General features: G+C 39.3%; 1 protein-coding gene across 1 annotated transcript in view; it reads right to left on the reverse strand.

Annotated features, from left to right (window-relative positions):
* UTRN (utrophin) overlaps window positions 1–21,450 on the reverse strand; it is a 303,831-nt gene that overhangs the window by 246,678 nt on the left and 35,703 nt on the right. The window contains exons 3-13 of the mRNA XM_039706856.1: window positions 17,048–17,140; window positions 15,489–15,566; window positions 13,666–13,758; window positions 12,630–12,802; window positions 9,145–9,260; window positions 7,913–8,076; window positions 7,107–7,310; window positions 5,924–6,105; window positions 5,071–5,221; window positions 3,541–3,660; window positions 2,697–2,798 (exon numbers count right to left, since the gene is read on the reverse strand). Coding sequence (XP_039562790.1) covers window positions 2,697–2,798; window positions 3,541–3,660; window positions 5,071–5,221; window positions 5,924–6,105; window positions 7,107–7,310; window positions 7,913–8,076; window positions 9,145–9,260; window positions 12,630–12,802; window positions 13,666–13,758; window positions 15,489–15,566; window positions 17,048–17,140 — 1,476 coding nt within the window. The remainder of the gene's footprint in view (window positions 1–2,696; window positions 2,799–3,540; window positions 3,661–5,070; window positions 5,222–5,923; window positions 6,106–7,106; window positions 7,311–7,912; window positions 8,077–9,144; window positions 9,261–12,629; window positions 12,803–13,665; window positions 13,759–15,488; window positions 15,567–17,047; window positions 17,141–21,450) is intronic.

The following is a 21,450-nucleotide window of genomic DNA, read 5'->3' on the forward strand; positions in this document are numbered from 1 at the left end:
ACACAAAAATATCAGATTATGAAAGCAAGTAATACTTGCAGTGAAACAATTTCAACAAAACCATTTCTCAATATATCAGAGCACACCTCCCCCCAAGTTATTTATATAGCAAACAGATATCCACCATAAAGTTAACATAGGATTTAGAAATCATAATAGAATATATCAAAAAGGCATGCATGAGTTCTTTTGTTTTCCACCCTTCTCCCTCTGTGACTCAAACACAGCTGTTACATTTTCTCACAGAAGGGAATACCACTGGTAATTCATAGTTTTTAGTCCAGACAGTTGATCAAAACCTCAGATACTAATTAGTCACCTCCCTGTTTATGGTATCTACTTTCAATTGAAAACAACTTCAGCAAATCCTATTTCATTAACTACTGGAAGCTGGAGTGGTCTGCTCTGACTAGTTCTAACTCAGGGACCTTTTGTTTTTTCCTTTTTTTTTTTTTTCCTACAAAACCTGTCCTGGGTCTCACTTTTCTTCAGTCACACAGCACTCCTCCAGAACACCAGCAATAACTGGCATCAAGTACCAGGAAGGATTTGATGTATTCTATATCAAGTTCCCACATAATGCTGCTGCTGGACAGCAATCTCCATGGACTGGAATGCCCATCTCTCTATTAATCTCAGTTGCCCAGCCATTGGTGCACTGCTGCTCCTCTGTGTTTAAAAATAAATCACAAAACATGACAAACCTTTTTGTTCTTTGAACAACACACTTTACAACAGCCACCAGGTTCTCATCCTAGCTGTATATTTTTGGCATTGTCCCAGAACTTACTATAGCAACTTTGGGCCACAGGGCTAAGGCAGTTTACATTTCCAACGTAAATCAATATACAAAATCTACAGACAGAAAATATGATGGTGCTTGAAGTGCCATAAGGCTTATGACTCTCTGGAAAAATCATGCTGGCATCCCAGCCAACATATTTTATGCATAAGAGGAGCTCAAAAACCCTTCATGCGTTCAGCTAATTTCTGCTAAATCAGCAGTCAAAGATAACTCTCCCTAAAAAACTGAAACATAATTACCATAGTGCTAAGAAGTCTCTGGCACTGATTGAGGAATTTGTTTCCTGAGTGGTAAGGATTGTGTTGATTTGAAAATGTGGTGTACAAGAGCTTTCTAGGCAGCCACAAAAAGGCTGATGCATCACTGTTGCTCATCTCTCCATGTGGCTGGACAAAATAGAAAATGCTTGTAACAAAGTGTTTTAGTTACTTTTGTGTCGTGAAAGTGTTTGTATTCAATTTTAAAGTAGTTTCAGACTGTAATTTTCGTAAGTCACTTGATCATTATTGCAGATTTGTAATTCAAACGCACTAGTAATAAATGAATTGTTCAGGTGAACAATGAGTACAAAAAGGCTCATCTAAACCAGGTAAAACAAACTTTATTTCCTCTTCATTTTCTATCTGACATTCTACATTAAGTACACTGATTTCTTTGCTTGTACAGAGCAACATAGCTACACACAAATTAAAATAAGCTGAGTTCAAATGTTCAACTCCAACAGAATATGGCACTTCTAACAGTTTTGTAATAGTCAAAGAGTGGTCCCCAAACAAATATAAGGGTAGAAAAGGACATTGACATCATGAGAGTCATCACAATTAAGAGCACTTGAAGTCTATACTTCAAACCTGTACATCAAGGATTTGGGGGAAATCCTTATTTCTCAATTCCGAATTACCATGCCCAAGAGTTGCCAGAAAACATTAGCACACAATTTTCTGGGTACACATACACAGATGGCACAGCATTATTTTAAAGAAACACATACAAACAAATACTTGGCGTGGGATAAACCAGAATCTTAACCTTGGGGCTGTATTAACAACAAGGTCGCATGAGCTGCAAATTCAGCATATCTATATACTACAAACAGATATGGGAGAGGTAAGGGAGAAACACACATGCAGCCCCAAAGAATGCAGACACAACATCCTTGTCAAAGAAATGAGGCTGCAGCTGATACCAGTAGCTATACCAGCACTGTTCTACTTCTTTCAAACGTCTAAACAATCTCTGAGTACTGCCTTGTTTAAACAATAGCTTACAGTGATAAATATCGTGTTTAAGAAAAAAAACTATTTTGGCAAAACCTTCAAAGAAAAAAAATCATAAAATGCTTTCAGCTGAGAAATGAAACAAGCTGTAGTTCTCGGCATACAAACAGCACATGTAGCTGTGTTACCATATATTTTATACCATCAGTTACTTGTGTTTGAGCAGTATTTTTTATGTAAAATAAATTATATCAAAGCAAGAAAACACTTTAGTATTGCACAATTGTGTATATGTGTTCATGCTGGAAGCACATATACGTTACTTAGGAAGATTTCTGTAATTACAAAGCTACCCAATATAAACATGACAATGAATTTTCTAAATAACACTGATATTCCCAGTTCTTGATCCTTTTACAAGATACCTTGGAAATTACTTTACAAGGAGCTATAAATTTCTATTCTTAAACTTTGGAAAAATCTTTTGCACTTCAGAGCTACTCCTGTCCTCAAAGAACACAGGGAACCCAAACAATAACAAATTCTAGGCTTTCAAGGTTTCTTTTCCATGAAAAGAAGTCAATTCTAGTCAGAGCTTTGATTCTTTGTGCTTTTTCAGTTTTTTCCCTTCCACAAATCAACCAGTCACTCTGAGAAACTGAACAGCTACTCACCTGTTCTTCCAGCAGCTCCTGCCATAAAAGCTGAATTTCTTGCAGCTTGACCCGCCGATCCTCAGTCCAACGACAAACTGCTGTCCAGCGCTCACCAAGCCTCTACAAAAGCACAAAACACTCAAAGTATCACAAACCTCACAAAGAAACTCCAAAACCACATGTACAAATGTCTGATTTCTACTTCACATTAACTTCTTTCTACATTACATCTACTTCCCTTTCCATTACTGATATTGCTGTATTGCACAGAGCTGGAGACTAACACTTTAGAAAACATTCCCATATGGCCTTAACTCTGGTTTTGCTCAAGTCTTTGAGCTATTTAATTGACTCTAAAAGGAATCAACAAAGTAGCATGAATTCTGTTTGAAAAAATTCTGTCTCATGTACTCACTGTACTTCAGGTTACAGTTCTAAGTGACAGGAAAACACTTCATATGATATTCACTAGACACACTGTGTGCATGTCTTCAAGTATGTCTCCTCTCAGATTTTAACTTTCTTAGGAAAATAATTTATATGAAATAAGAGTTGTACTATGAATCTTCCCATTTAATCAAACTGCTTAAAGGATATACTACCATATTATCCAGGTCATTGGGAATGCAAACAACTTGACTAATCAGGAAGAGAACTTGAAAGTCACCAAAGCACTTTTGCAGGTTTTAGCTTGAGCTGGTTTAATAATTTTTAAGTTATTATTGTTCCTAAAGAAAATGTTATTTTAAATTACTTTCTAAGATAAATTGTCTTTAAACATGAAAATGCTGATTAACAATTACATGCAAATTTTTCAAGTGTCTAATAATAGAGTTTAAAAAAGAGGGCTCTAAGATTTTACCTGCAATTGTTCCTCCAGAATAGCTGTTGCACTTTCCCCACTGCTCTCATCAACAATGACCACCATGTGTGTTAGGGAGTTGACCTTCACCTGTTCTGCCTCTAGGTCACTCTGCAGGCTCTATAAGAACAAATCAGAGGTTACCAACTTTGAATGCATTTGCTAATCTGCTCTTTTGGCCACAGTGACTATCACAGCTTCTGTGGCAAAAGAACTTTAGCTGTTGAAGTTGAAATACCAAGCACATATTTTACCACTGGCAATCACTGCCCAGTTTAAAATTTGTAAGCAAAAGACTGCTAGAAATGAACCCAAACCCATTCTGGGTTAAAATGCTGTAAAAGATAGAGTGCCTTAAGTTGGATGCCCCATACTTGACCAGGAGAATCACATGACAACTGCACTGATTTCCATATGCCTGATGTTATACTTTTCTACACAGGTCTGCTATTGTTAATAAGCAAGCAACACAGGGCATGCCAAACAGAAATCATTAAGAACACTAATTTTTCAAGAGTTGACAATATAATTTCAAAAGTATCAACAGTGCAATAACTGACCACGGTACTCCTAAGACAATAGTTGAAAACTGCAGAAAACATGCAGCTCTGATTAGTTTAAAGCAATGTGTAGATGTTCAAATGTGTAATGTTCAAATATTCATACAACTTTTTTAAAAGAACAGATTCAATGGTTAAAGCCTACTACAAAATATCTCTGCAAGATCAACACACCTTTACAGTAGTGTAAATGTCATTTTTTATAACTAAGCTACTCTATGAAACACATGCCTCAAACTCCCCAGACTTTGAAAACAAAGGACAGGAAACTACACAGACTAAAAATACTCCAGTGTTCTTGTTCTGTGAGGTATGTCCCATGCTGGGGAGAAGGTCAAACCTCAGCACTGAGCATGAAAACTAAAGCTGCACCACAACAAATATCAAAAGGACATCTTTCTCCTTCACAAAACATTGCAGGGTAGGAAGGCTGGATTTGCAGCCAAAAACTCAATTGAGAGTAAAAACACTTCCAAAATATTGCACACATGAGAAAGCAGTGTCTAAGCACTCCCTTAGGATGTGATGCCTGTAAAAGCAGGAACTGGAATTGGTGACTTGGAAGGCCCTGATGGTTTTGACTCTCACACTATTTTAATGTGCATGTCTCAAACAGGCTTTAGTAATGCCTGCCAGTAATTAAAGGCAAATCTGTCCACAGGACCTTTCGTACTGTTCCTCACATCAACAGTTTACCAGGAGAGGCTCTATTCTCTGCACCAAGTAAGGGTAACAATTTTCCCTAAGGTTTCATTTCCTGCATGAAGCAAATAGCTCCTGCCAGTCAGCAGTGCTCAAGTGTTAAGTTACAGCTTCTAATTCCTTTCTACACCATCATCATCCTTTTCCAAACACCAAATGCAGCCATATATGACCCTTGACAATCAAGTTTCTCAGTCAAGGAATCCACCAACATACCCATCCTCCAAATACTTCTCCTACACATATTACATAACAGCAAAATGTTTACCTTATGTTCTTCCAGCTGTTTTTGAAGTGACTCCAAATCTTCTGCTAGGAGCTGAGATTCCATCTTCTGAATGCGCTCCTCTGTGACCGTCAGCCAGTCAGACAGCTGCTGCAACTGCTGCTTCTGGAGCTCCATCAGCATGTCGTGCAGGCTGCAGGGGGAAGCACAGAGTTACTTCAGACACAGCTTTCCTGAGGAAAGGAACTAAATTCTAGTTCATGTAGGAAAGAAGCATACATAAAACTGTTACCTATCATCACAAAATATCCACCATTTAGCTAAGGAACACAGGTAAGTATTCTTGTTTTTTTCTCAACAAAAATTGTTCATGAATTATGCAATTTATATCAGGGATTGTTTCTTCCAATGGGAGTTTGCTGCTAATAAAGCCACTGCTCAAAGTCACAACAAAACACAGTTTCTCCACTGATGTGCAGCTCTTACCTTGGCAACCCATATGTAGGGAAGAATTATTCTACAATCTTTTTAATTATGTAAATACCCATAGATATCCACAGCCACTATACGCTTTATTGAGAAACTTAAATGTGTTTCTAATAGTAATTCATTAGTTTATGCAACCACTGAATTTAAATACCACATATTTAGTCTGGCACATCTACACAACAGTTCACAAAATACTTTATGTAATGACAAAAAAAACCCACAATCAGTTATACTCATTCTTTTTGTTTTACCTTAGAAAGCATGAAGGAGGATTTTTTGTCACAAACTGAAACGTTAAGTCTAACAAAAAGTCTTACAAAGGGATGCAAACCAATTTCTCCAAAACACAGCAAGCACCAGAGGTCAGTCCTGAACCTCTAGAAGAAGTTATGTGCCGTGAACTCACCGGGACTGCCTGTCCATGCTCTCCACCCTGAGTTCCTCCCAGCGGGAGTTCAGCAGCAGCATTTGCTCCTGGATCTCAAACTCTTCTTCAGGTGACAGATTTCCCTGGGCCACCAGTTGGTTTCCAGCCTGCAGAACATTGCCCACACTGCTCTGGTGCGCAGTCAGTTCCATCATAAAACCCTGGAAATGGCACAAGCAGACATGTCCCTGTGAGGTCCTATCAGAGTTTACGACTTAGTAAATATCCTAAAAAATTAAAATGTTTCAAACAGTGCTGTTTGAAGGAGCTGGCACCATGAAATGCATGAGGATGGCAGACCTGTTCCTTTCATAAGACACAAGATTTTCCATGCACTACAAAAATTCTGGATCCAGTAAAACAGAGAATAAAAGCCAACCACTTCAATGAAAGATCTGTTTGGGACAAGAGAGCCTTCAAACAAACACACCAAGAATATGAAACAGGCATTTACCTATTACCAACAGAACATAAAACAACATCTGAAATGTATTTTAGGAAAGCAATTGGAACCCTATGAGTTAGCAATATATATTTACTGTAAATCCAGAACAGTTCTTCCTTTGCTTCATGGCTTTAAAACTATAGCACAAGGGAAAAATTCCTCCTATTGATCAGAATTCCAACTCAACATACAAAAATATATTCTATTTTATACAGTAAACTGACTTGGGAGAAAACTAAAACATCTAACATGACAAACTTCTAGCAACATTGGGACATTTGCTCAGATTTATAACAAAGTCAAACCAAAATTTGTAAAAAATAACAATTTGGAAGCATCCATACATGTTTCTGAAACAAACTATCATCACAGGAGGACCACTGAATAAATTGACATGATTGTCAATTTCAGCACGACCTTTATTTAACAGCAAGTGGCATAAGGCTGACCAAGTTTTTTAGTAATTGGCAGCAGGGAAGTACAACTCAGTCTGAGATCAGACTGCCTTTGTATTATGCACACCTGTAAACCAGTCACCAAAGGCTCTTTAAAAAAAATGACATTAAGATTTTAAAAATGCTTCACTGTAGGTTCTTCTAAAGAGAAGAATTTTGCCTTGAATAAAGGCTAGGAAATGGAAGTTCTGCAGCTTATTTACACATATACCAAAAAAAAAAAATCCAAACCACACCAAAAGAATTGATAAGAGAAGCTTACTTCATGGGTGGAAAATTGTTCTTTGACTTCCTCAACATCACCAGATATTTCCTCCTGTTCCCGAAATGCATCCTCAGCTGACAGCAACCATGTAAGGACTTCTTCCAGAGCAACTTGGTAGCTATCCAAGTCCATATCCACCTCTGTCACTGTGCTGGGAGTCTCTGCTCTAGAACTGTCCTGGTCTTCTTCAAGTGCCACAGTCTAGGCAGCCAAGAGGAAAGAGATGTCTTAGAAGTGCACAGAAGATGCCATCCCAAATGGTATTAAAAACAGAACAACTAAAAACTCTTTCAAGCTTTCATAAGATGTTAAAAAAAATTGTTGGATACATTTTGGTGAGAAAATCCAAAGTCACTATATTAAAATAAAAGTTCATTAGGAAAGACCCTGAATAGAAAATACAACTTTAATCTTGCTGTGTCAACAGTGAATCTCAAACCCAACCAAATCCTCATCACTACCACTAACCACCACAAGTTCCATGGAAAATTCAGTTAAAGATTCTGGACCACCCTCTTCAGCTGATCAAGACATATGAAACAGAGAGGGGGAAAAAAAAAAAAATCACCAAAATGCAGCATAACACAAATGGAACTTTATATCTCAAATACTTAAGATTTTGTACATGTTTCAGAAAAGAAAAGGGAAGGCAGAAAGACTGAAGTTAATGACAAAAGTTTTTCGTATTTTCCCAGTTGTGTTGCCCAGGACAGAAGGCATGCTCCAGAGATAACTGACAAACATGAAGATCAGCTAAAATTACAACTGCAGGAAAGAAAGGCCAGCTTTGATGACAAACACACCTGCTGCACACTGAATTCTCCATCCTCACATTCCTGCTTGTATCTCCTTGGAAGGGTTTCCACCTCCCGAATGTCTTCCATTGTAACTTGCTTAGGAAGGACCTCAAACAAAGAAGTTAAATACATAATAATGGACTTTTTGTCTGGAAGCTGTACAGCAACATCTGCATCAAAAAGATAAAACATGGGGAAAAATAAATGAAGACAATTTTTTTAATCATTACATAGAACACAGGTTCACATATTGTCCTGTTAAACAGCCTTTCATAAAATTCTAACTTAGAGACCAGGTTGGACACACATTAAAAATAGCATGAAGGAGAAAAAAAAAAAGAAGAGAAAAAATAAATTTTCTATATTTGGAAGTGAATTGACATTAAAAGCTGGACACACATTAAAAATAGCATGGAGGAAAAAAAAAATAAATAAAAAGAAAAAATAAATTTTCTATATTTGGAAGTGAATTGACATTAAAAGTCTCGATCTTTTTGAAGTAAGAACTCAGACATGAAGTTGCTAAGGAATAAAATCTGCTTGGGGAAAATTGTTCTGAAGCATCTCCCAAGCAGAAATGTAGTTCAAGAACAGTATCCTACATAAGCCAACATTTCCACTTAGGCTCTATCCCCCTTCCCACTGCCAGTCAGGTAATTTTCTCATTTTCCACACTGGAAAGAGCTTCACTGAGCCATATTCACTTCTCTTGGGTAATGGTACCTATTCAGTTAATATTTTTTTTTTTTCCATATGAATCTTCAGAAGTTCACTTCAAAGCAGAGGAACAGGTCAGTAAATTTAAAAGAAGCCATAAAGGTTTCCTGAGAAGCATTCCTAGGCAGCTACTGCTACTCAGTGTGTGTGTAAAGAACAAATTCTGAGCTCTCAAACCACCCCATTCTACAGAATGCACTACTGCTCCTGAAAAGCACGCACCCTTGCAGCACAGCTCCTACCTAAAAGGAAACAAAGTCAGTGCACCAACTTTACCTTCCTTGCAGAGTCCCTGGAAAGTCAACCCAAACTTCAATATTCAAAACACCAAAGCCTACACATGTATATCCACACCCTTACCCTAACAAATGGCATTTGCTTAAATCCAAAATTTAAAGGCTTGAAATTAAATAACGCTGCACAATCTGATAGAACCATTATTCATACTTAGTATCAACGAAAGAAATTTCTTTCTAGAGAGCTCAAAAAAAGCTTCTTGTTGAGTAAAAACTGTATCCCACCTTCAGGGTCCAATAGTTTCTCTATTCCTAAATGGTTCTTGGCTATGTTGAAAGCATTTTCCAGTCTCTCAACTGGGGGCATCTTTGTCACTTTGTCCCAGCTGAACAGCTCAGGTCTGAAAGTGAAAGAAAAACAAGGATGAAAGCAAGTACGAAAATTCCATACCATGCAGAATATCACATTAGGCATATGATAATAGCTACCCAAATAATATATTCATACATGTATATACCAAATACCAACATAAGTGCATATACACAAACACAAAACAGAAAGCATGATTCTCACTTATTAGCGACAATCTGATGATCACAAATTAACTGAGTGCATGCCCACAGCAACATCCACCTTCCATTCCATGTCCCAAAGAAAGTCATGGACTGGAACAGGAGATCAAATGTCACTAGCAAGAACACAACCTTTGTTTAAAATTTATCCCAGAATCAGTTTTCCTCAATTTTGTTTCTTTTACAGCATTACTATTACTACACATTTTTTGCATCAGGCACTGCTGGGTAATCAAGAGTCACTCTGTTCCTGGGAAACCTCATTCCAAACTTGTGATGTGGCTCAGTGACCATCCCAGGCCATCACAGCCAGAAGAAATATCAGTCTCCACCCCCTCCACCCCACTCGCTCACTCTTCCCCATGGTCTTTTTTCCCCAATAACAAAAAACAGCCTACAATAAAAAATTCCATCGCAAGTGCTCATGAGGCCCAGTGCAAATCAGGCCAAGCTGATCAATTTGCACTGTCAGCAGCCTTCATCTAAGATCAGTGTTAACCCAAGGGCATCTCCAGTCCAGCTGTGCACCCAAAACACGCTGGTGGGTCTCAAGGGGAAAGAGCAGAGCACACAACAGGAAGCAGAGGGAGCAAACAGGGCCCATTCCCAGCAGTACCTACACCTGTGGGGCATGAGCCAAGTGCTCCAGCAGCACAGCTGAAGGGGCCATTAAACCACCTTCCTTTCTCCTGCAACAGTGGCTTCTCATCAAAACACTGCTATTGATTCTGTACTTTATAGAACTTGGGGAGGAAGAGATGGGCTTGCCTTTAATTCTTTTAATATTTGATTTGGTTGTAAATTGACTTAAGAGTACCCTTTATCATCTGTCAAGTCATTAAGTTGGTGAAACAGGAAGTCCCTCAGCCAACAGAGTATAAAAAGCAAACAGCGAGGAGAAAGCAGGGTGAGCAGGAAGATTCACATAGCTCATGGAATACTGTACATCCATGCATGTACAGCATGCAAAAAAAACCCAAGGAGTATGTACAGTATGCAAAAGCAGCAAGGAGAACCACAGATTCATGTAAATCTTTAGCAGATACTGACTTTGAAAACAAAGGTTTTAATAAATCACAGCTAGGTACTTATCTAAAGGTGAGAAAATCGAACCAAAAAGCAGAATTCAATTCAAAGAGGAGCTAAGCTAATATTAGTAAATAAAAGAGACCAGTACAGTAAAATGCCAATAAAATTATATGAGGTGATAGGTTATTTACATGCTGCAAGTGTTACAAAGTTATTACATATTTTACCCAAGAGGTAGTACAACTTACAATTGTTGATAGATACATAATGAGAAAATAAAGATACTAAATCTCTTCATGAAATCCATTTAGATTCTCCTCTTTTAAGTGTTATATTAAACTAAAATATAAAAGCAGTATTGGAAAAATGTCCCTTAGGCAAGGAAGCACTACTGTCTGGGTAAGTGGAATAGCTTTGTTGTCCTATCACTTCTGCAACCTGCCCCAATCTCCTTGTTCCTTGCAAGTGCTTTTAAAGTCTCTCCTTCAAAGCTGGAAAGAGAAACCTAGCTCAAGATTTCTTAAAAGTATGGGGAAAATGGTGCTTCTCTGACTAAAGGACTTGTGCCCAGGGACAACAAAGCTGAATTCTGACATGCCAGCAGCTGTCAGGCTCCAAGGAATATGGAATAAAAGGCTCAGACCCAGATTTTAGGAAGTCACAGGAAAGCACAGTTACTGAGTCAAAAGCTTTCAGCTGAGGCTTTTGCTGCTTAACAAGTGCTCTGAAAAGGGCAGAGACTTCAGATCCTGCAAAGCCTAAGCACGTAGTTAAAACAAAGGGACAGCAAACAGCCTAAAACTAATTCTTCTGCTTCTCTCAGGTCACCTAGGTTTCATTTGTGTCTACAGCTGGCACACTCTCCATCACAAGGCTTCACACATTCAGCAGCAGAGCAAGGCCACTACAGGCAGTTTTTCTGCTAGGAAAATCACCACAACTGCTCAAATTCATCCAGGACAGGGAGTTCGTAATACTTGTGATGAGTTCCAGTGAGAGGTTTGGTAGTATTGCTCTGTCCTTGCGTTGCAATCCTTCCCAACTTGCAGAAGCCCTCAGCATGGTGCTGGCCCTCCTTACACACAGCCATGCAGGCTGAACACAAGCCAGCTCTGATCCACAAGACACTGAGCTATGTCAGGGCAGACCTGTCCTGAAGCCAGCAAGCCTGTGACAGAGCCCATTGCAGTTACCCCAGGCCAAATGGGCACTTCAAACACTTTGCAATGGGTTCTACAAACACTTTGCATCTGCTGGGTGCTTGTAAAGCATTTGCTGTGTCAAATACCTGCTGACCAGGAGGTTTGGTTAAATTCTAGAAATTATTATACCATTTCCACATTAAAATGGTTATTTATGTGTAAGAACAGTCACACCTTGCAAAGCAATGAGCTGACTTCATTTAAGAGACACAGGATTAAATGGATTGCCCAGCAGATCTCAGAGATTTTTAAAAAGGAAGTAAAAAAAAAAAGTATGCAACTTCAATAGAATGTGTAATGATGACTTATTTAAACTTCTGAAGTCTTGCAAAAATCAGAAAGAACACAAAAGATCTGTGCAAAGAAACTTTATTCCTTATAAAATATAATGAACAAACTAAAGGATAGTCTACAGATACCTAAAGTGTTTGATATTCTGCCCCACAGTTCTGAAAGAACTGCATACATTGTCTTTCAAGCACAATATATTAAAAACACCAGAAAAGGTACAGAGCCTCTCATTTCTTCATTTTGAAGCTTCTTTATCTTCTTACTGAAATTATATGGCAATCTCCAATGGAAGAATATTTCTTTTTGCAAAGGAGGGCAGGTAGAAGGAAAGAAATTCAGGTGAAGGAGATGGCAAACTCCTCCTTCCCCTAAAGAGACCCTTTCAATATATTCACTGTAAAATGCATACCAAGTGGGATGTAAACCCACTCCAATTAGCAAATGTCTGTGCATGTGCAGCAACTCAGTGTTACACTCCTGCCTGGGCTACAGCCTTTGCAATGTGCTGGCAATGTCCCACCACTGCTATTGTTACCACAAAAAAAGACAAACAAACAAGAATCCTGGAAAATGAATCACTGAAATAGGCCAGAAGCTGTCAAATGTTCAAGCATGAAGAGACAGAAAAAAAGCTGTTTACTTCACCAGGTCAAAGACAAGCTGTTTGCCACTTACTTATGCCTGTGAATCACAGCATTAAAGGCGAGTCCATCAGCCCAGCTTGTGGTGAAGTTCAAAACATTGACCTGACTGTATGGTCTGGTGGACTGGCGAACCCAGCTCAGCAGTATCTTCTCACTGTTGGTCTGCTGCAAATCTGACATGATGTTCTTCATGACATCCTTCACCTGCAAGACAGCAACAACTACACCTTACAAACATATGTCCCACTTTTGCTCCTTACAAAATCAAACTACTTCACAAATCATGGAAGGGGCTTCCCCATGAAAAGCTATGAATCAAATTCCAATTCCTCACATGAAATTTGAGAACAGCAATCTTCAGATCACCTTTGCCCTCTATTGCTTACAAAAGCTAGTGATGCTTCGTGTAATAATGACACATTACTCTTACATTATGATCCTCTCACTCTACTTGGTGCTGTCTGTTCTAAGCATAGGGAATAATACTCCTCACTGCCTTGTGCTGTCGTTCCACCAGTAAACAAACTCCAAAAATACAGCTTGCATAGGTTTTCTGCAAGAAGAGGATATCTGCTCATCCTACAAAACTAGTTTGTTTTTTGGGCGCTATTATACACATCTACCAAAGTCCCTCCAAGTTAATTCAATGATCTTCCCAGATACTTAGATAAACCAGGAGCAATTCAACCTATGAGACTAACAAACCTACAAAGCAGCTATAAGATGCAAGACAAACACAGCTACCTAAACAGCAAAACACTACCTGCCTCAAGCCCTTGAGGAAGGAATAGAAATACAATGCTTCAGCCTGAAAAGCCTCTCTGCAATTCACACCGGCAGGAACTAAACTGAGCGGCTGAGCACAACTGGGCACATACAGGAATACGGATCATGGGAGGCAGCCAATAGACTTCAAGCAGAAACCAAATACCGGCCTGCCTTTATTTACCAGCCCAAAATAGAAGCAGTATTTTCTGCCACCAAAAGCCTGGGAAGGCTTGAGAAACTCATAGCAGAACAATGTACATGATTCCTGGAAAGGAAGAGATCTCACAGTAGCCTCTCACCTGCCAGTGCAAGATAATGCTCCACAGCAGCCCCAGCGTCAGCTTGTGATTTCCATCAACGATGTCAGTTCCTCCAATATTCACCAACTCCACCTGGAGAGGTTGAATCAACTCTCTATTAAACACTGTTATCACAGCTCCAAGTAACAACCCCACCCCACATCCCTGGCTGTCCAGCCAAGTATTACCAAGTGCTCTGAAATAAAAAGCAGTTGAAGAGAAAAGCAGAGTTGACAGAAAATTGTTCATCTGAATTTGTCATGACAACTGCTTAAACAAACTTAACATTAACTGCTTAAACTGCATGACAAAAGATGGCACCAAAGAAGATTTTCCACGGGAAGAGTTTTATTCTCTCCTCTGAATATACAGGTGCATACTAGCAGTCAAAACTGAAGAACAGAAATTCAACCATAAGGGACCTGATAGGAAAATAAAAGTTAAGCAAGTTTGGTCTTCAGTTATTTTTATATTTTAATTTGATTTGCAAATCAAAAAAATTGACTTTCCTTACTTGGAACCATTCTGCTTAAAGGATGAGGTTCACAGGATTACTTGATCACCTACACCCGAGGTTTGTCTGATCCTTACAATATATATTTAAACACTTTTATAAATTATTTCACAAGTTATGAATATTGCATAGCCCACAAACTCTCAAACAACAGAGTGCAACTTCTTCTCAGTGGATGCCTTTTCCCTCCATCGTAATACACAACACACTTTTTAATGAAGCTAAGCAGTAGGCATAAATCAACTACATGACCCTAACAACCTTCAGCTAACTAAGACCATCTGTTTACTTCCAGAAACCCAGATGCTGTCAGCTTCAGGAAGAAATAATTAATTATTGCAATTCAGTATTGTTTCATTTATTGTCATAATAAAATAAATCAATTTCAAGCTGAAAACCTCATTATTTAGCCTTTAAAAAGTTAATCAATATTTACAGTACCTCAAAGAACAAAAAGAACCCACTGCCAGCTTTGTCCGCTTCCAAGAAATATGACACTAGTCCACCAACACAGAGGGGAAATTGCAGTATAATACAGCATGTTGTATCAGTCTTCAATCAGCAGTTTATATAAATATGACCGTGCTTTCTTGTATTTTTTGTCTTTTATTGCCAAAATGTTCTTATTACGTTATTTCAGTGACCTGACATTCACAAATAGAAATTCTAAGTATAAACAGCACACTTACCCAGAACTGTTTGTCAAAAAAGGAAAACAACCTAAAACCACTTTACTATAGCACTACAGTCCTCCAGGCATTAAAAACAAATATTAAGCCAAATAATTATTATTTTTATTTTTCTTAAAGGAGGGTTTGATTTTGTTTGCTTGTTTGTTCTTCTAACCAGTCATGCTGCAAATTAGAAACACTATATGTTTGGCACAAAGATGACAAAAATCAATGAAAAGACCCTCCTGGAAATGGAGAGCAGGATAGAGCCACAAAACCTGCCATGCCCTTACAGATTCCTGCACAAGTTATGCAGCATGATTTGAATTTTTTTGTCCTGCTGTGTTCATTAGCTATGCAACAGCAAAGTTTCAAGGCACCTTTTTCTTGGGAACTGCACACATCTCAACAAACCACAGTTTTGTGATTAGTCGTTTAATGCCATTATTAAGTTTGTATTTTAAGATCACAAAATTGCAGGACACTGAAATTCTGCATTATATAAGAAACTATGAACAGTTTATCCATCTCAATGATGTCTCATTTTAATACAAAAAACCTTTACTCTTTGCATTCTGAACTCACATACAACAACAAACTAAAGAATCTCCCAAAAATCTGTGGAAAAACATGCTCACATTGTTCTGATGCAAGACTTGCAGTACTCGGTTGACGTTATTTAAGGCATGTACTCGTGTGGAACCTCGTTCTTTAGGCTGAAAATAAAAAGTTACAATCTGTTCAACATCAGAATTAATGGACATACCAAACAAAATTGGAGAAGAAATCTCCATTTTAACTTCTTTCTTTTAGTAGTAGTAAGAACAACAAAACAAGACCATCCACAGCAATTTCAAAACAAAAACTGGTCAGAACAATATTCCCCAATTCAAGGCACAGGACAGGCCTTGGATTCAAAATGTATTTCAGCTCATCATTACCAAGTCCAAAATTCTTATTCCCAGCATCTACAGAATCATAAACCGGCAATGCAAAAGCAAAGGAAGAGTTCCTGGGGAAAATCTGAGGCTTTTGAACATTTGCCAGAGTACTTGAAATGTTCTGGCTCCCAAGAGAGAACAAGCAGCAATTTGTTTTTCTGGCACCAAAAGCATGCTAAACCTTTGCATACTGGAAAGAAGTTATGCTTCCTGACTTTCCCTTCCTTTTAATATCAGGGGGAATTTAAAAAAAAAAAAAAAAAGCTCCACAACCAGGAAAAAAACCCAAAAAACCACCAAAACAAAACAAAATATGAAAAAAAAGGTAAAAAAACAACCCAAACCTTCAACTCTTGACAATACCTGCCACTCCATTTGTTTTTAATCACCATAATTTAATTCCTGTGGCAGAAAGTGATCATACTGCTGTTCAATTGAACTTGGAACACAGTAATCAACTCAGAAACAAAAAAACTCGTGTTGTTTCCACCATACTTCACACCACAAATTATTTGAAGTAGTAGTAAAATACATCTGCTTAAAAAAAAAGTAAACTTGCAATGTGAAATTTTGCATGACTGAAGGTTCCTCATAAGGTCCCATAAACAAATTTGAGACTCAGTATAAATAGTGAAATCAACAATTTAATCCCAAGTAATTGCACAAGTTTCACCATATTTCGTGCATCTTTCTGAAGAGCCAAAAATGTTAGCAGGGGAAGAGTTTTCAGCCACACACACACTTTACCACACACATATTGAGCAGTTTTCAGCCTTTTCCTGTCTGTAGATGACAAAATTTTTTCAATGGAGCTGCAGATTTTTACTTACTAGCATTACCATTTTAACTTTCTTTTTGTTCTTTAAGCAATCTTTCACAAGCTTACTAGAACCCCACAGCTGAACACAGGTCTACCTGATCATCCAGAAACAGACCTTTAAAAGATTTCTACTAAAAACATGTTGTTCACATACACTATGTGAACAACACCACTGATTTTACATGCCCTGCTAGACAGTATGTAAACCCTCAAGAGAGGGTTACAGAGTTAAGCCTCAGCCTGACCCTGTATCTCATGAGTGGAGTTCATGGGAATTTCACTGGAACTGTAGAGAACAAGTACACATTACAATCAAATTAAGGTTTTAAATAAATTTAATTTTTTTAAGAATCTCATGCCTCAGTTTGTGTTTTGTTTATTCATTGGTTTGGGGTTTTTTTAATACATGGAAATATGATTCAGATGTTTCTCTTACCAGAGGTTTCCCCGTCAGACCCTCCAAAAGGTCCAAAAGCTTCCTTCCATCTTTGAGATCTGTGAACATATCTTTTACTGGGGCCTTCCCACTCTGCAGAAAAAAAAAAAAGGCGTAATAAAAACAATGTTTAAGCAGAACTTCCCTGAAAATAGATACTTTTGCCTTTGTATCTTTTAATTAATTCTTAATTGGCACTAAAAGTAGTAAATGAAAGCTAGGGGACTGCTACAGCAATCAAGAAGGAACACTTCCCTTTTTATTTTCCTTCCTCCCTACCACTGTGGTTCTGTGCATCAGCAGCCTTGTACTAAGGAACCAAATCAGTGCATCCTGGCTCACATTAGGGTGGATGCATGAACACGCAAAGATGGCAAAGAAAGAAAACTTGGCAAGCTTGAGGAGTCATTTGAAAAGGAATGCTTTGGTTTGGCTGCATTTAAAGGAAGAAGAAACTGAGGCTTTTCAGAAAGCTATTGGGACAAGTTCTCTCAGATTGAAAAAAAAAGGACAAAAATTACTTGGAATTGAGCCCTGTGTAAGAAGATGCCACTGTTCTACAAAGATGAGTAAATCAAAAGGTATAGCACTTATTGAAAGAAATTAATCACTTTCTCTACCATGGAAAACATAATGTGAAACCCAGAGCTACTCTAAATCATAAATTTCTAATTTTTGGTTTCTTTGGGAATGAAGGGACTCTATACAAAAATTGTGGCAGATGAGAGTGGAATCATGTTAACCTTTTCCATGCTTCCTTTTTATCTTATTTCTTCTTGGACCATAACAAAGTTACTGTGGGAAAGTTCTACAGGGCAGGGGGAGTAGACACAGCCAGCCAGCAACTAGGTGCATTTGCTTTGCAATATTAACCTGCTGGCTGCCAAGAAATCAATTAAAATACTGCTTTCAGTGTCCCTTTCAAGTGCCAATTTGAGGAGGAGAAAAATATTTTCTGAGTACCACAAAAAGCTCCAATACTGCCTTTTCCTGTCACCTTGACATTTTAACATTGCTCTTCAGAAAGAAGGCCATCAAAGACCCATCCTACATGACATAAATTAGCTGGCATAGATCTCTCCTGTCTTCACTTATCTCCTCCTGCCCTACAGTTGCTGGTAATTACCAAATACTGGCTAACAAATGAGAAAAAGAGAACTGAACAGCTCAATGAACCCTTTTTTTTTGGCAAATGTCTGGTTTTCCCCAAAATTCATACAGGTTTTTAGGTGCCTCATTTAGTTAGATTTGATACTACAAAAACTACCAACACAAAAAAAAGGTCAGAGTTGAACAGCCACAAAGAAATATTTTCGTTTCCTTTACAAAAACATAACTAAACGTAACAATTTCAACCAGCTAAACATTGTAAGTATGATCTTAAGTATGAGCCTACAACAGGACAACTGGCTGGAGAGACGAGGAGAGACCAATGGCTGTTGTTTATCTGGACTTCAACAAACCTTTTGACACTGTCTCCCATCACACCCACATAGGCAATCTCAGGTCTGTGAACTGGACAAGTGAAAGGTGAGGTGGGTTGAACCAGCTGAACGGCAAATCCCAGAAGGTCACTATAACTGGCACAGGGTCTAGTTGGAGGCCTGTCACTAGTGGTATCCCCAAAGGTTCAATAGCGGGTCCAGTATTGTTTAACTTCTTCATCAATGACTTGGATGGAGGGACAGATGCCTCCTCAGCAAGTTCATAGATGACAAAGCTGGGAGGAGTAGCCAATACCCCAGAGAGCCATGCAGCCACTCAAGAGGGACCTCAACAGGCTGGAGAGATGGGCAAAGGGAAGCTGTGTGAAACTCAACAACGGCAAATGTGGGATCCTGAACCTAGGGACGAGTAATCTCATGCACTGGTACAGGCTTGGGCGGATCTGCTGGGATGCAGCTCTGTGGAGAAGGACCTGGGAGTCCTGGTGGACAACAAGATGTCCATGAGCCAGTAGTGAGCCCATGTGGCTAAGGGGGCCAATGGTATCCTGCAGACATTGGGAAGAACACTGCCAGGAGGTCAAGGGAGGTGATCCTGCCTCTCTACTAGTCTCTAGTGAGGCCACATCTCACTAAGTATGTGTGAGACTCACAAGTGCTGTGTTCAGGTCTTGGCTTCTCAATACCAGAGAGAGGTGGAACTCCTGGAGTAGCTCCAGCAAAGGGCAACAAAGTTGATCAAGGGACTGGAGCTCCTCTTACACGGAAAGTCTCAGGGAGCTGGGCCTGTTCAGCCTCAAGAAGAGAAAACTAAGATATGATCAGTGTCTGTAGGTACCTGAAGGGAATGTCCCAAGCGGATGGAGCCAAGCTCTTCTCAGTGGAGCAACAGGACAAGAGGCAACAGCAGAAACCGACAGAAGTTTCACCCGAACATAAGGAATACCTTCCTCGTGCAGGTGACCACACAACAGAACAGATTACCCAGAAAGGCTGTGGAATTTCCCTCACTGGAGATGTTCAAAAAAACATCTGGATGCAATCCTGAGTAACATGCTCTAGAGCTCCCTTCTTGAGCAGGGAAGACAGACTAGACAATCTCTAGTGGTCCCTTCCACCCTTAACCATTCTGTGATTTTATGAGCCAGACAACAGGATAACAAATGGAGATGCAGGGGGAGCCTCTTCTACAGTTTATGGTGTAATACAGGAGATCAGCCACAGAGCAATCAACCCAGATGCCAGTAAAATTTAGTTTACATTTGGTTTGCATCACCACACTGAAGACAGTAAAAACACGTTGCCAAGGGCACAAGGAAATTGCTCATCTGACCAGAAAAGCAAGTACTAGGAGCTAACAGAGGTCTCTGCATGCAGCAATAGTCAAACACTCACTGTGAAAACAAACAAACAAACAAAAAAAAACCACACCCAAACTTCTTAGTCTTTGAAGTGTTGGCCTCTCCAGAGCAGAGCAGAGGGGAAGAATCACTTCCACTGACCTGCTGGCCACACTTCTTTTTATAAAGCCCAGAGTATGGTTGGCTTTCTAACCTGAAGCATACATTGCTGTCTCATGTCCAGTTTTTCGTCCACCAGTACCCCCAAGTCCTTCTCCACAGGGCTGCTCCTAATCTATTAATCTCCCAGTCTGTACAGATACTAGGGAGGGCCATGATGCAGGTGCAGGCCAGGACCACATACCTGGCCTTGCCAAACTTCACAAGATTCACATGGGCCTACTTCTCTAGGCTGAAGTCTTTCTGGGTGACCGCCATTCCCACTTGCAAATCAACTGCACTTGCTTGGTGTGGTGCCATCTGCAAACTTCCTGAGGGCATATTCAAACCCACTGCACATCATTAGTGATATTAAACCCTTCAGATTACATTATGGACCCCTGAGGGATAGCACTTATTCCTGATTTGGACATTGAGCAGTTGACTGCAAATCTTTGGATGCAGCTGCCTAGGCAACTCCTCATTTATTTAACAGTCCATTCATCAAACCCTCATCTCTCCAATTTAGTGACAAATGATGTTGTGGGAGACATCATCAAAGGCCCTACTGAAGGAAAGCCTTTATAATTATACAAATAATTATAACTATATATAATTAGAACAGCACACACATATATAATACAAAAACTGAGAATGTTATAGCCATACATCCTCAATTAATTTGTTGCCTTAGGTCCAGAAGTTAAAAAGGATTTGGAGCTACTGAAAAAGCAGAAAGATACCTCATCTAATCCAACGCAACAAGAGCATTGAGAGGATACAGTGCTCTTTCTTTGCTTCTATTCCCTCACTTCACATGCATGAAAATAAGCTGAATGACTTCCTGCTTTCAGTCATTCAACACGTCATGGTATGCTCCAGCCCTATGCAATGCACCCTGCTGTGATAGTGGAAATTATTTAGATCTGCCTTCTCAGGAGAATGACTTTTGCATTTTGATGGCCATCAGAGAACCGTGTTTTGCTGTCAGTTGAAAGAGTCAATAGAAGAGTATTAAATTATTTCTGCACACTAAGCTACTCATTCCTGGTTTGTTCAAGTACCCACCATACTCAAATCAGACAACGCAATACACAAAGCCTCTGTATTTAGTGAAGCCTAGCAAATGTTCTCTGAGGGAAAGAAGTCAGCTCACAGGATATACTTTCCCACGTGCAAGGTGACTCAAGTTTGCTAAGAAAGGGTTGCAACACCCACCCCACCAAGCCTATCAGCACCTCCACAGAAGCACACCACCCGGAAAGCTGGAAACCTGCTTCTTCAGTTTCCCACACCTACCTGAATCCCACACACACACCTGGTGGCAGCTGCCACCCAGGCAGCCTCAGCTGTCCCATCAGGGCACAAAGCCAGCCCTAAAAGTCAACTGATGTCCCAATGGAGCAGAGACTGCACAGGCACTGCATCCTGCTCTGCTCACACTGCCTCCTCCCACTCA

This window comes from Passer montanus, unplaced genomic scaffold (assembly GCF_014805655.1).
Source record: "Passer montanus isolate IOZ18808 unplaced genomic scaffold, ASM1480565v1 scaffold2, whole genome shotgun sequence".
In the NCBI taxonomy this organism is placed as follows: Eukaryota; Metazoa; Chordata; class Aves; order Passeriformes; family Passeridae; genus Passer; species Passer montanus.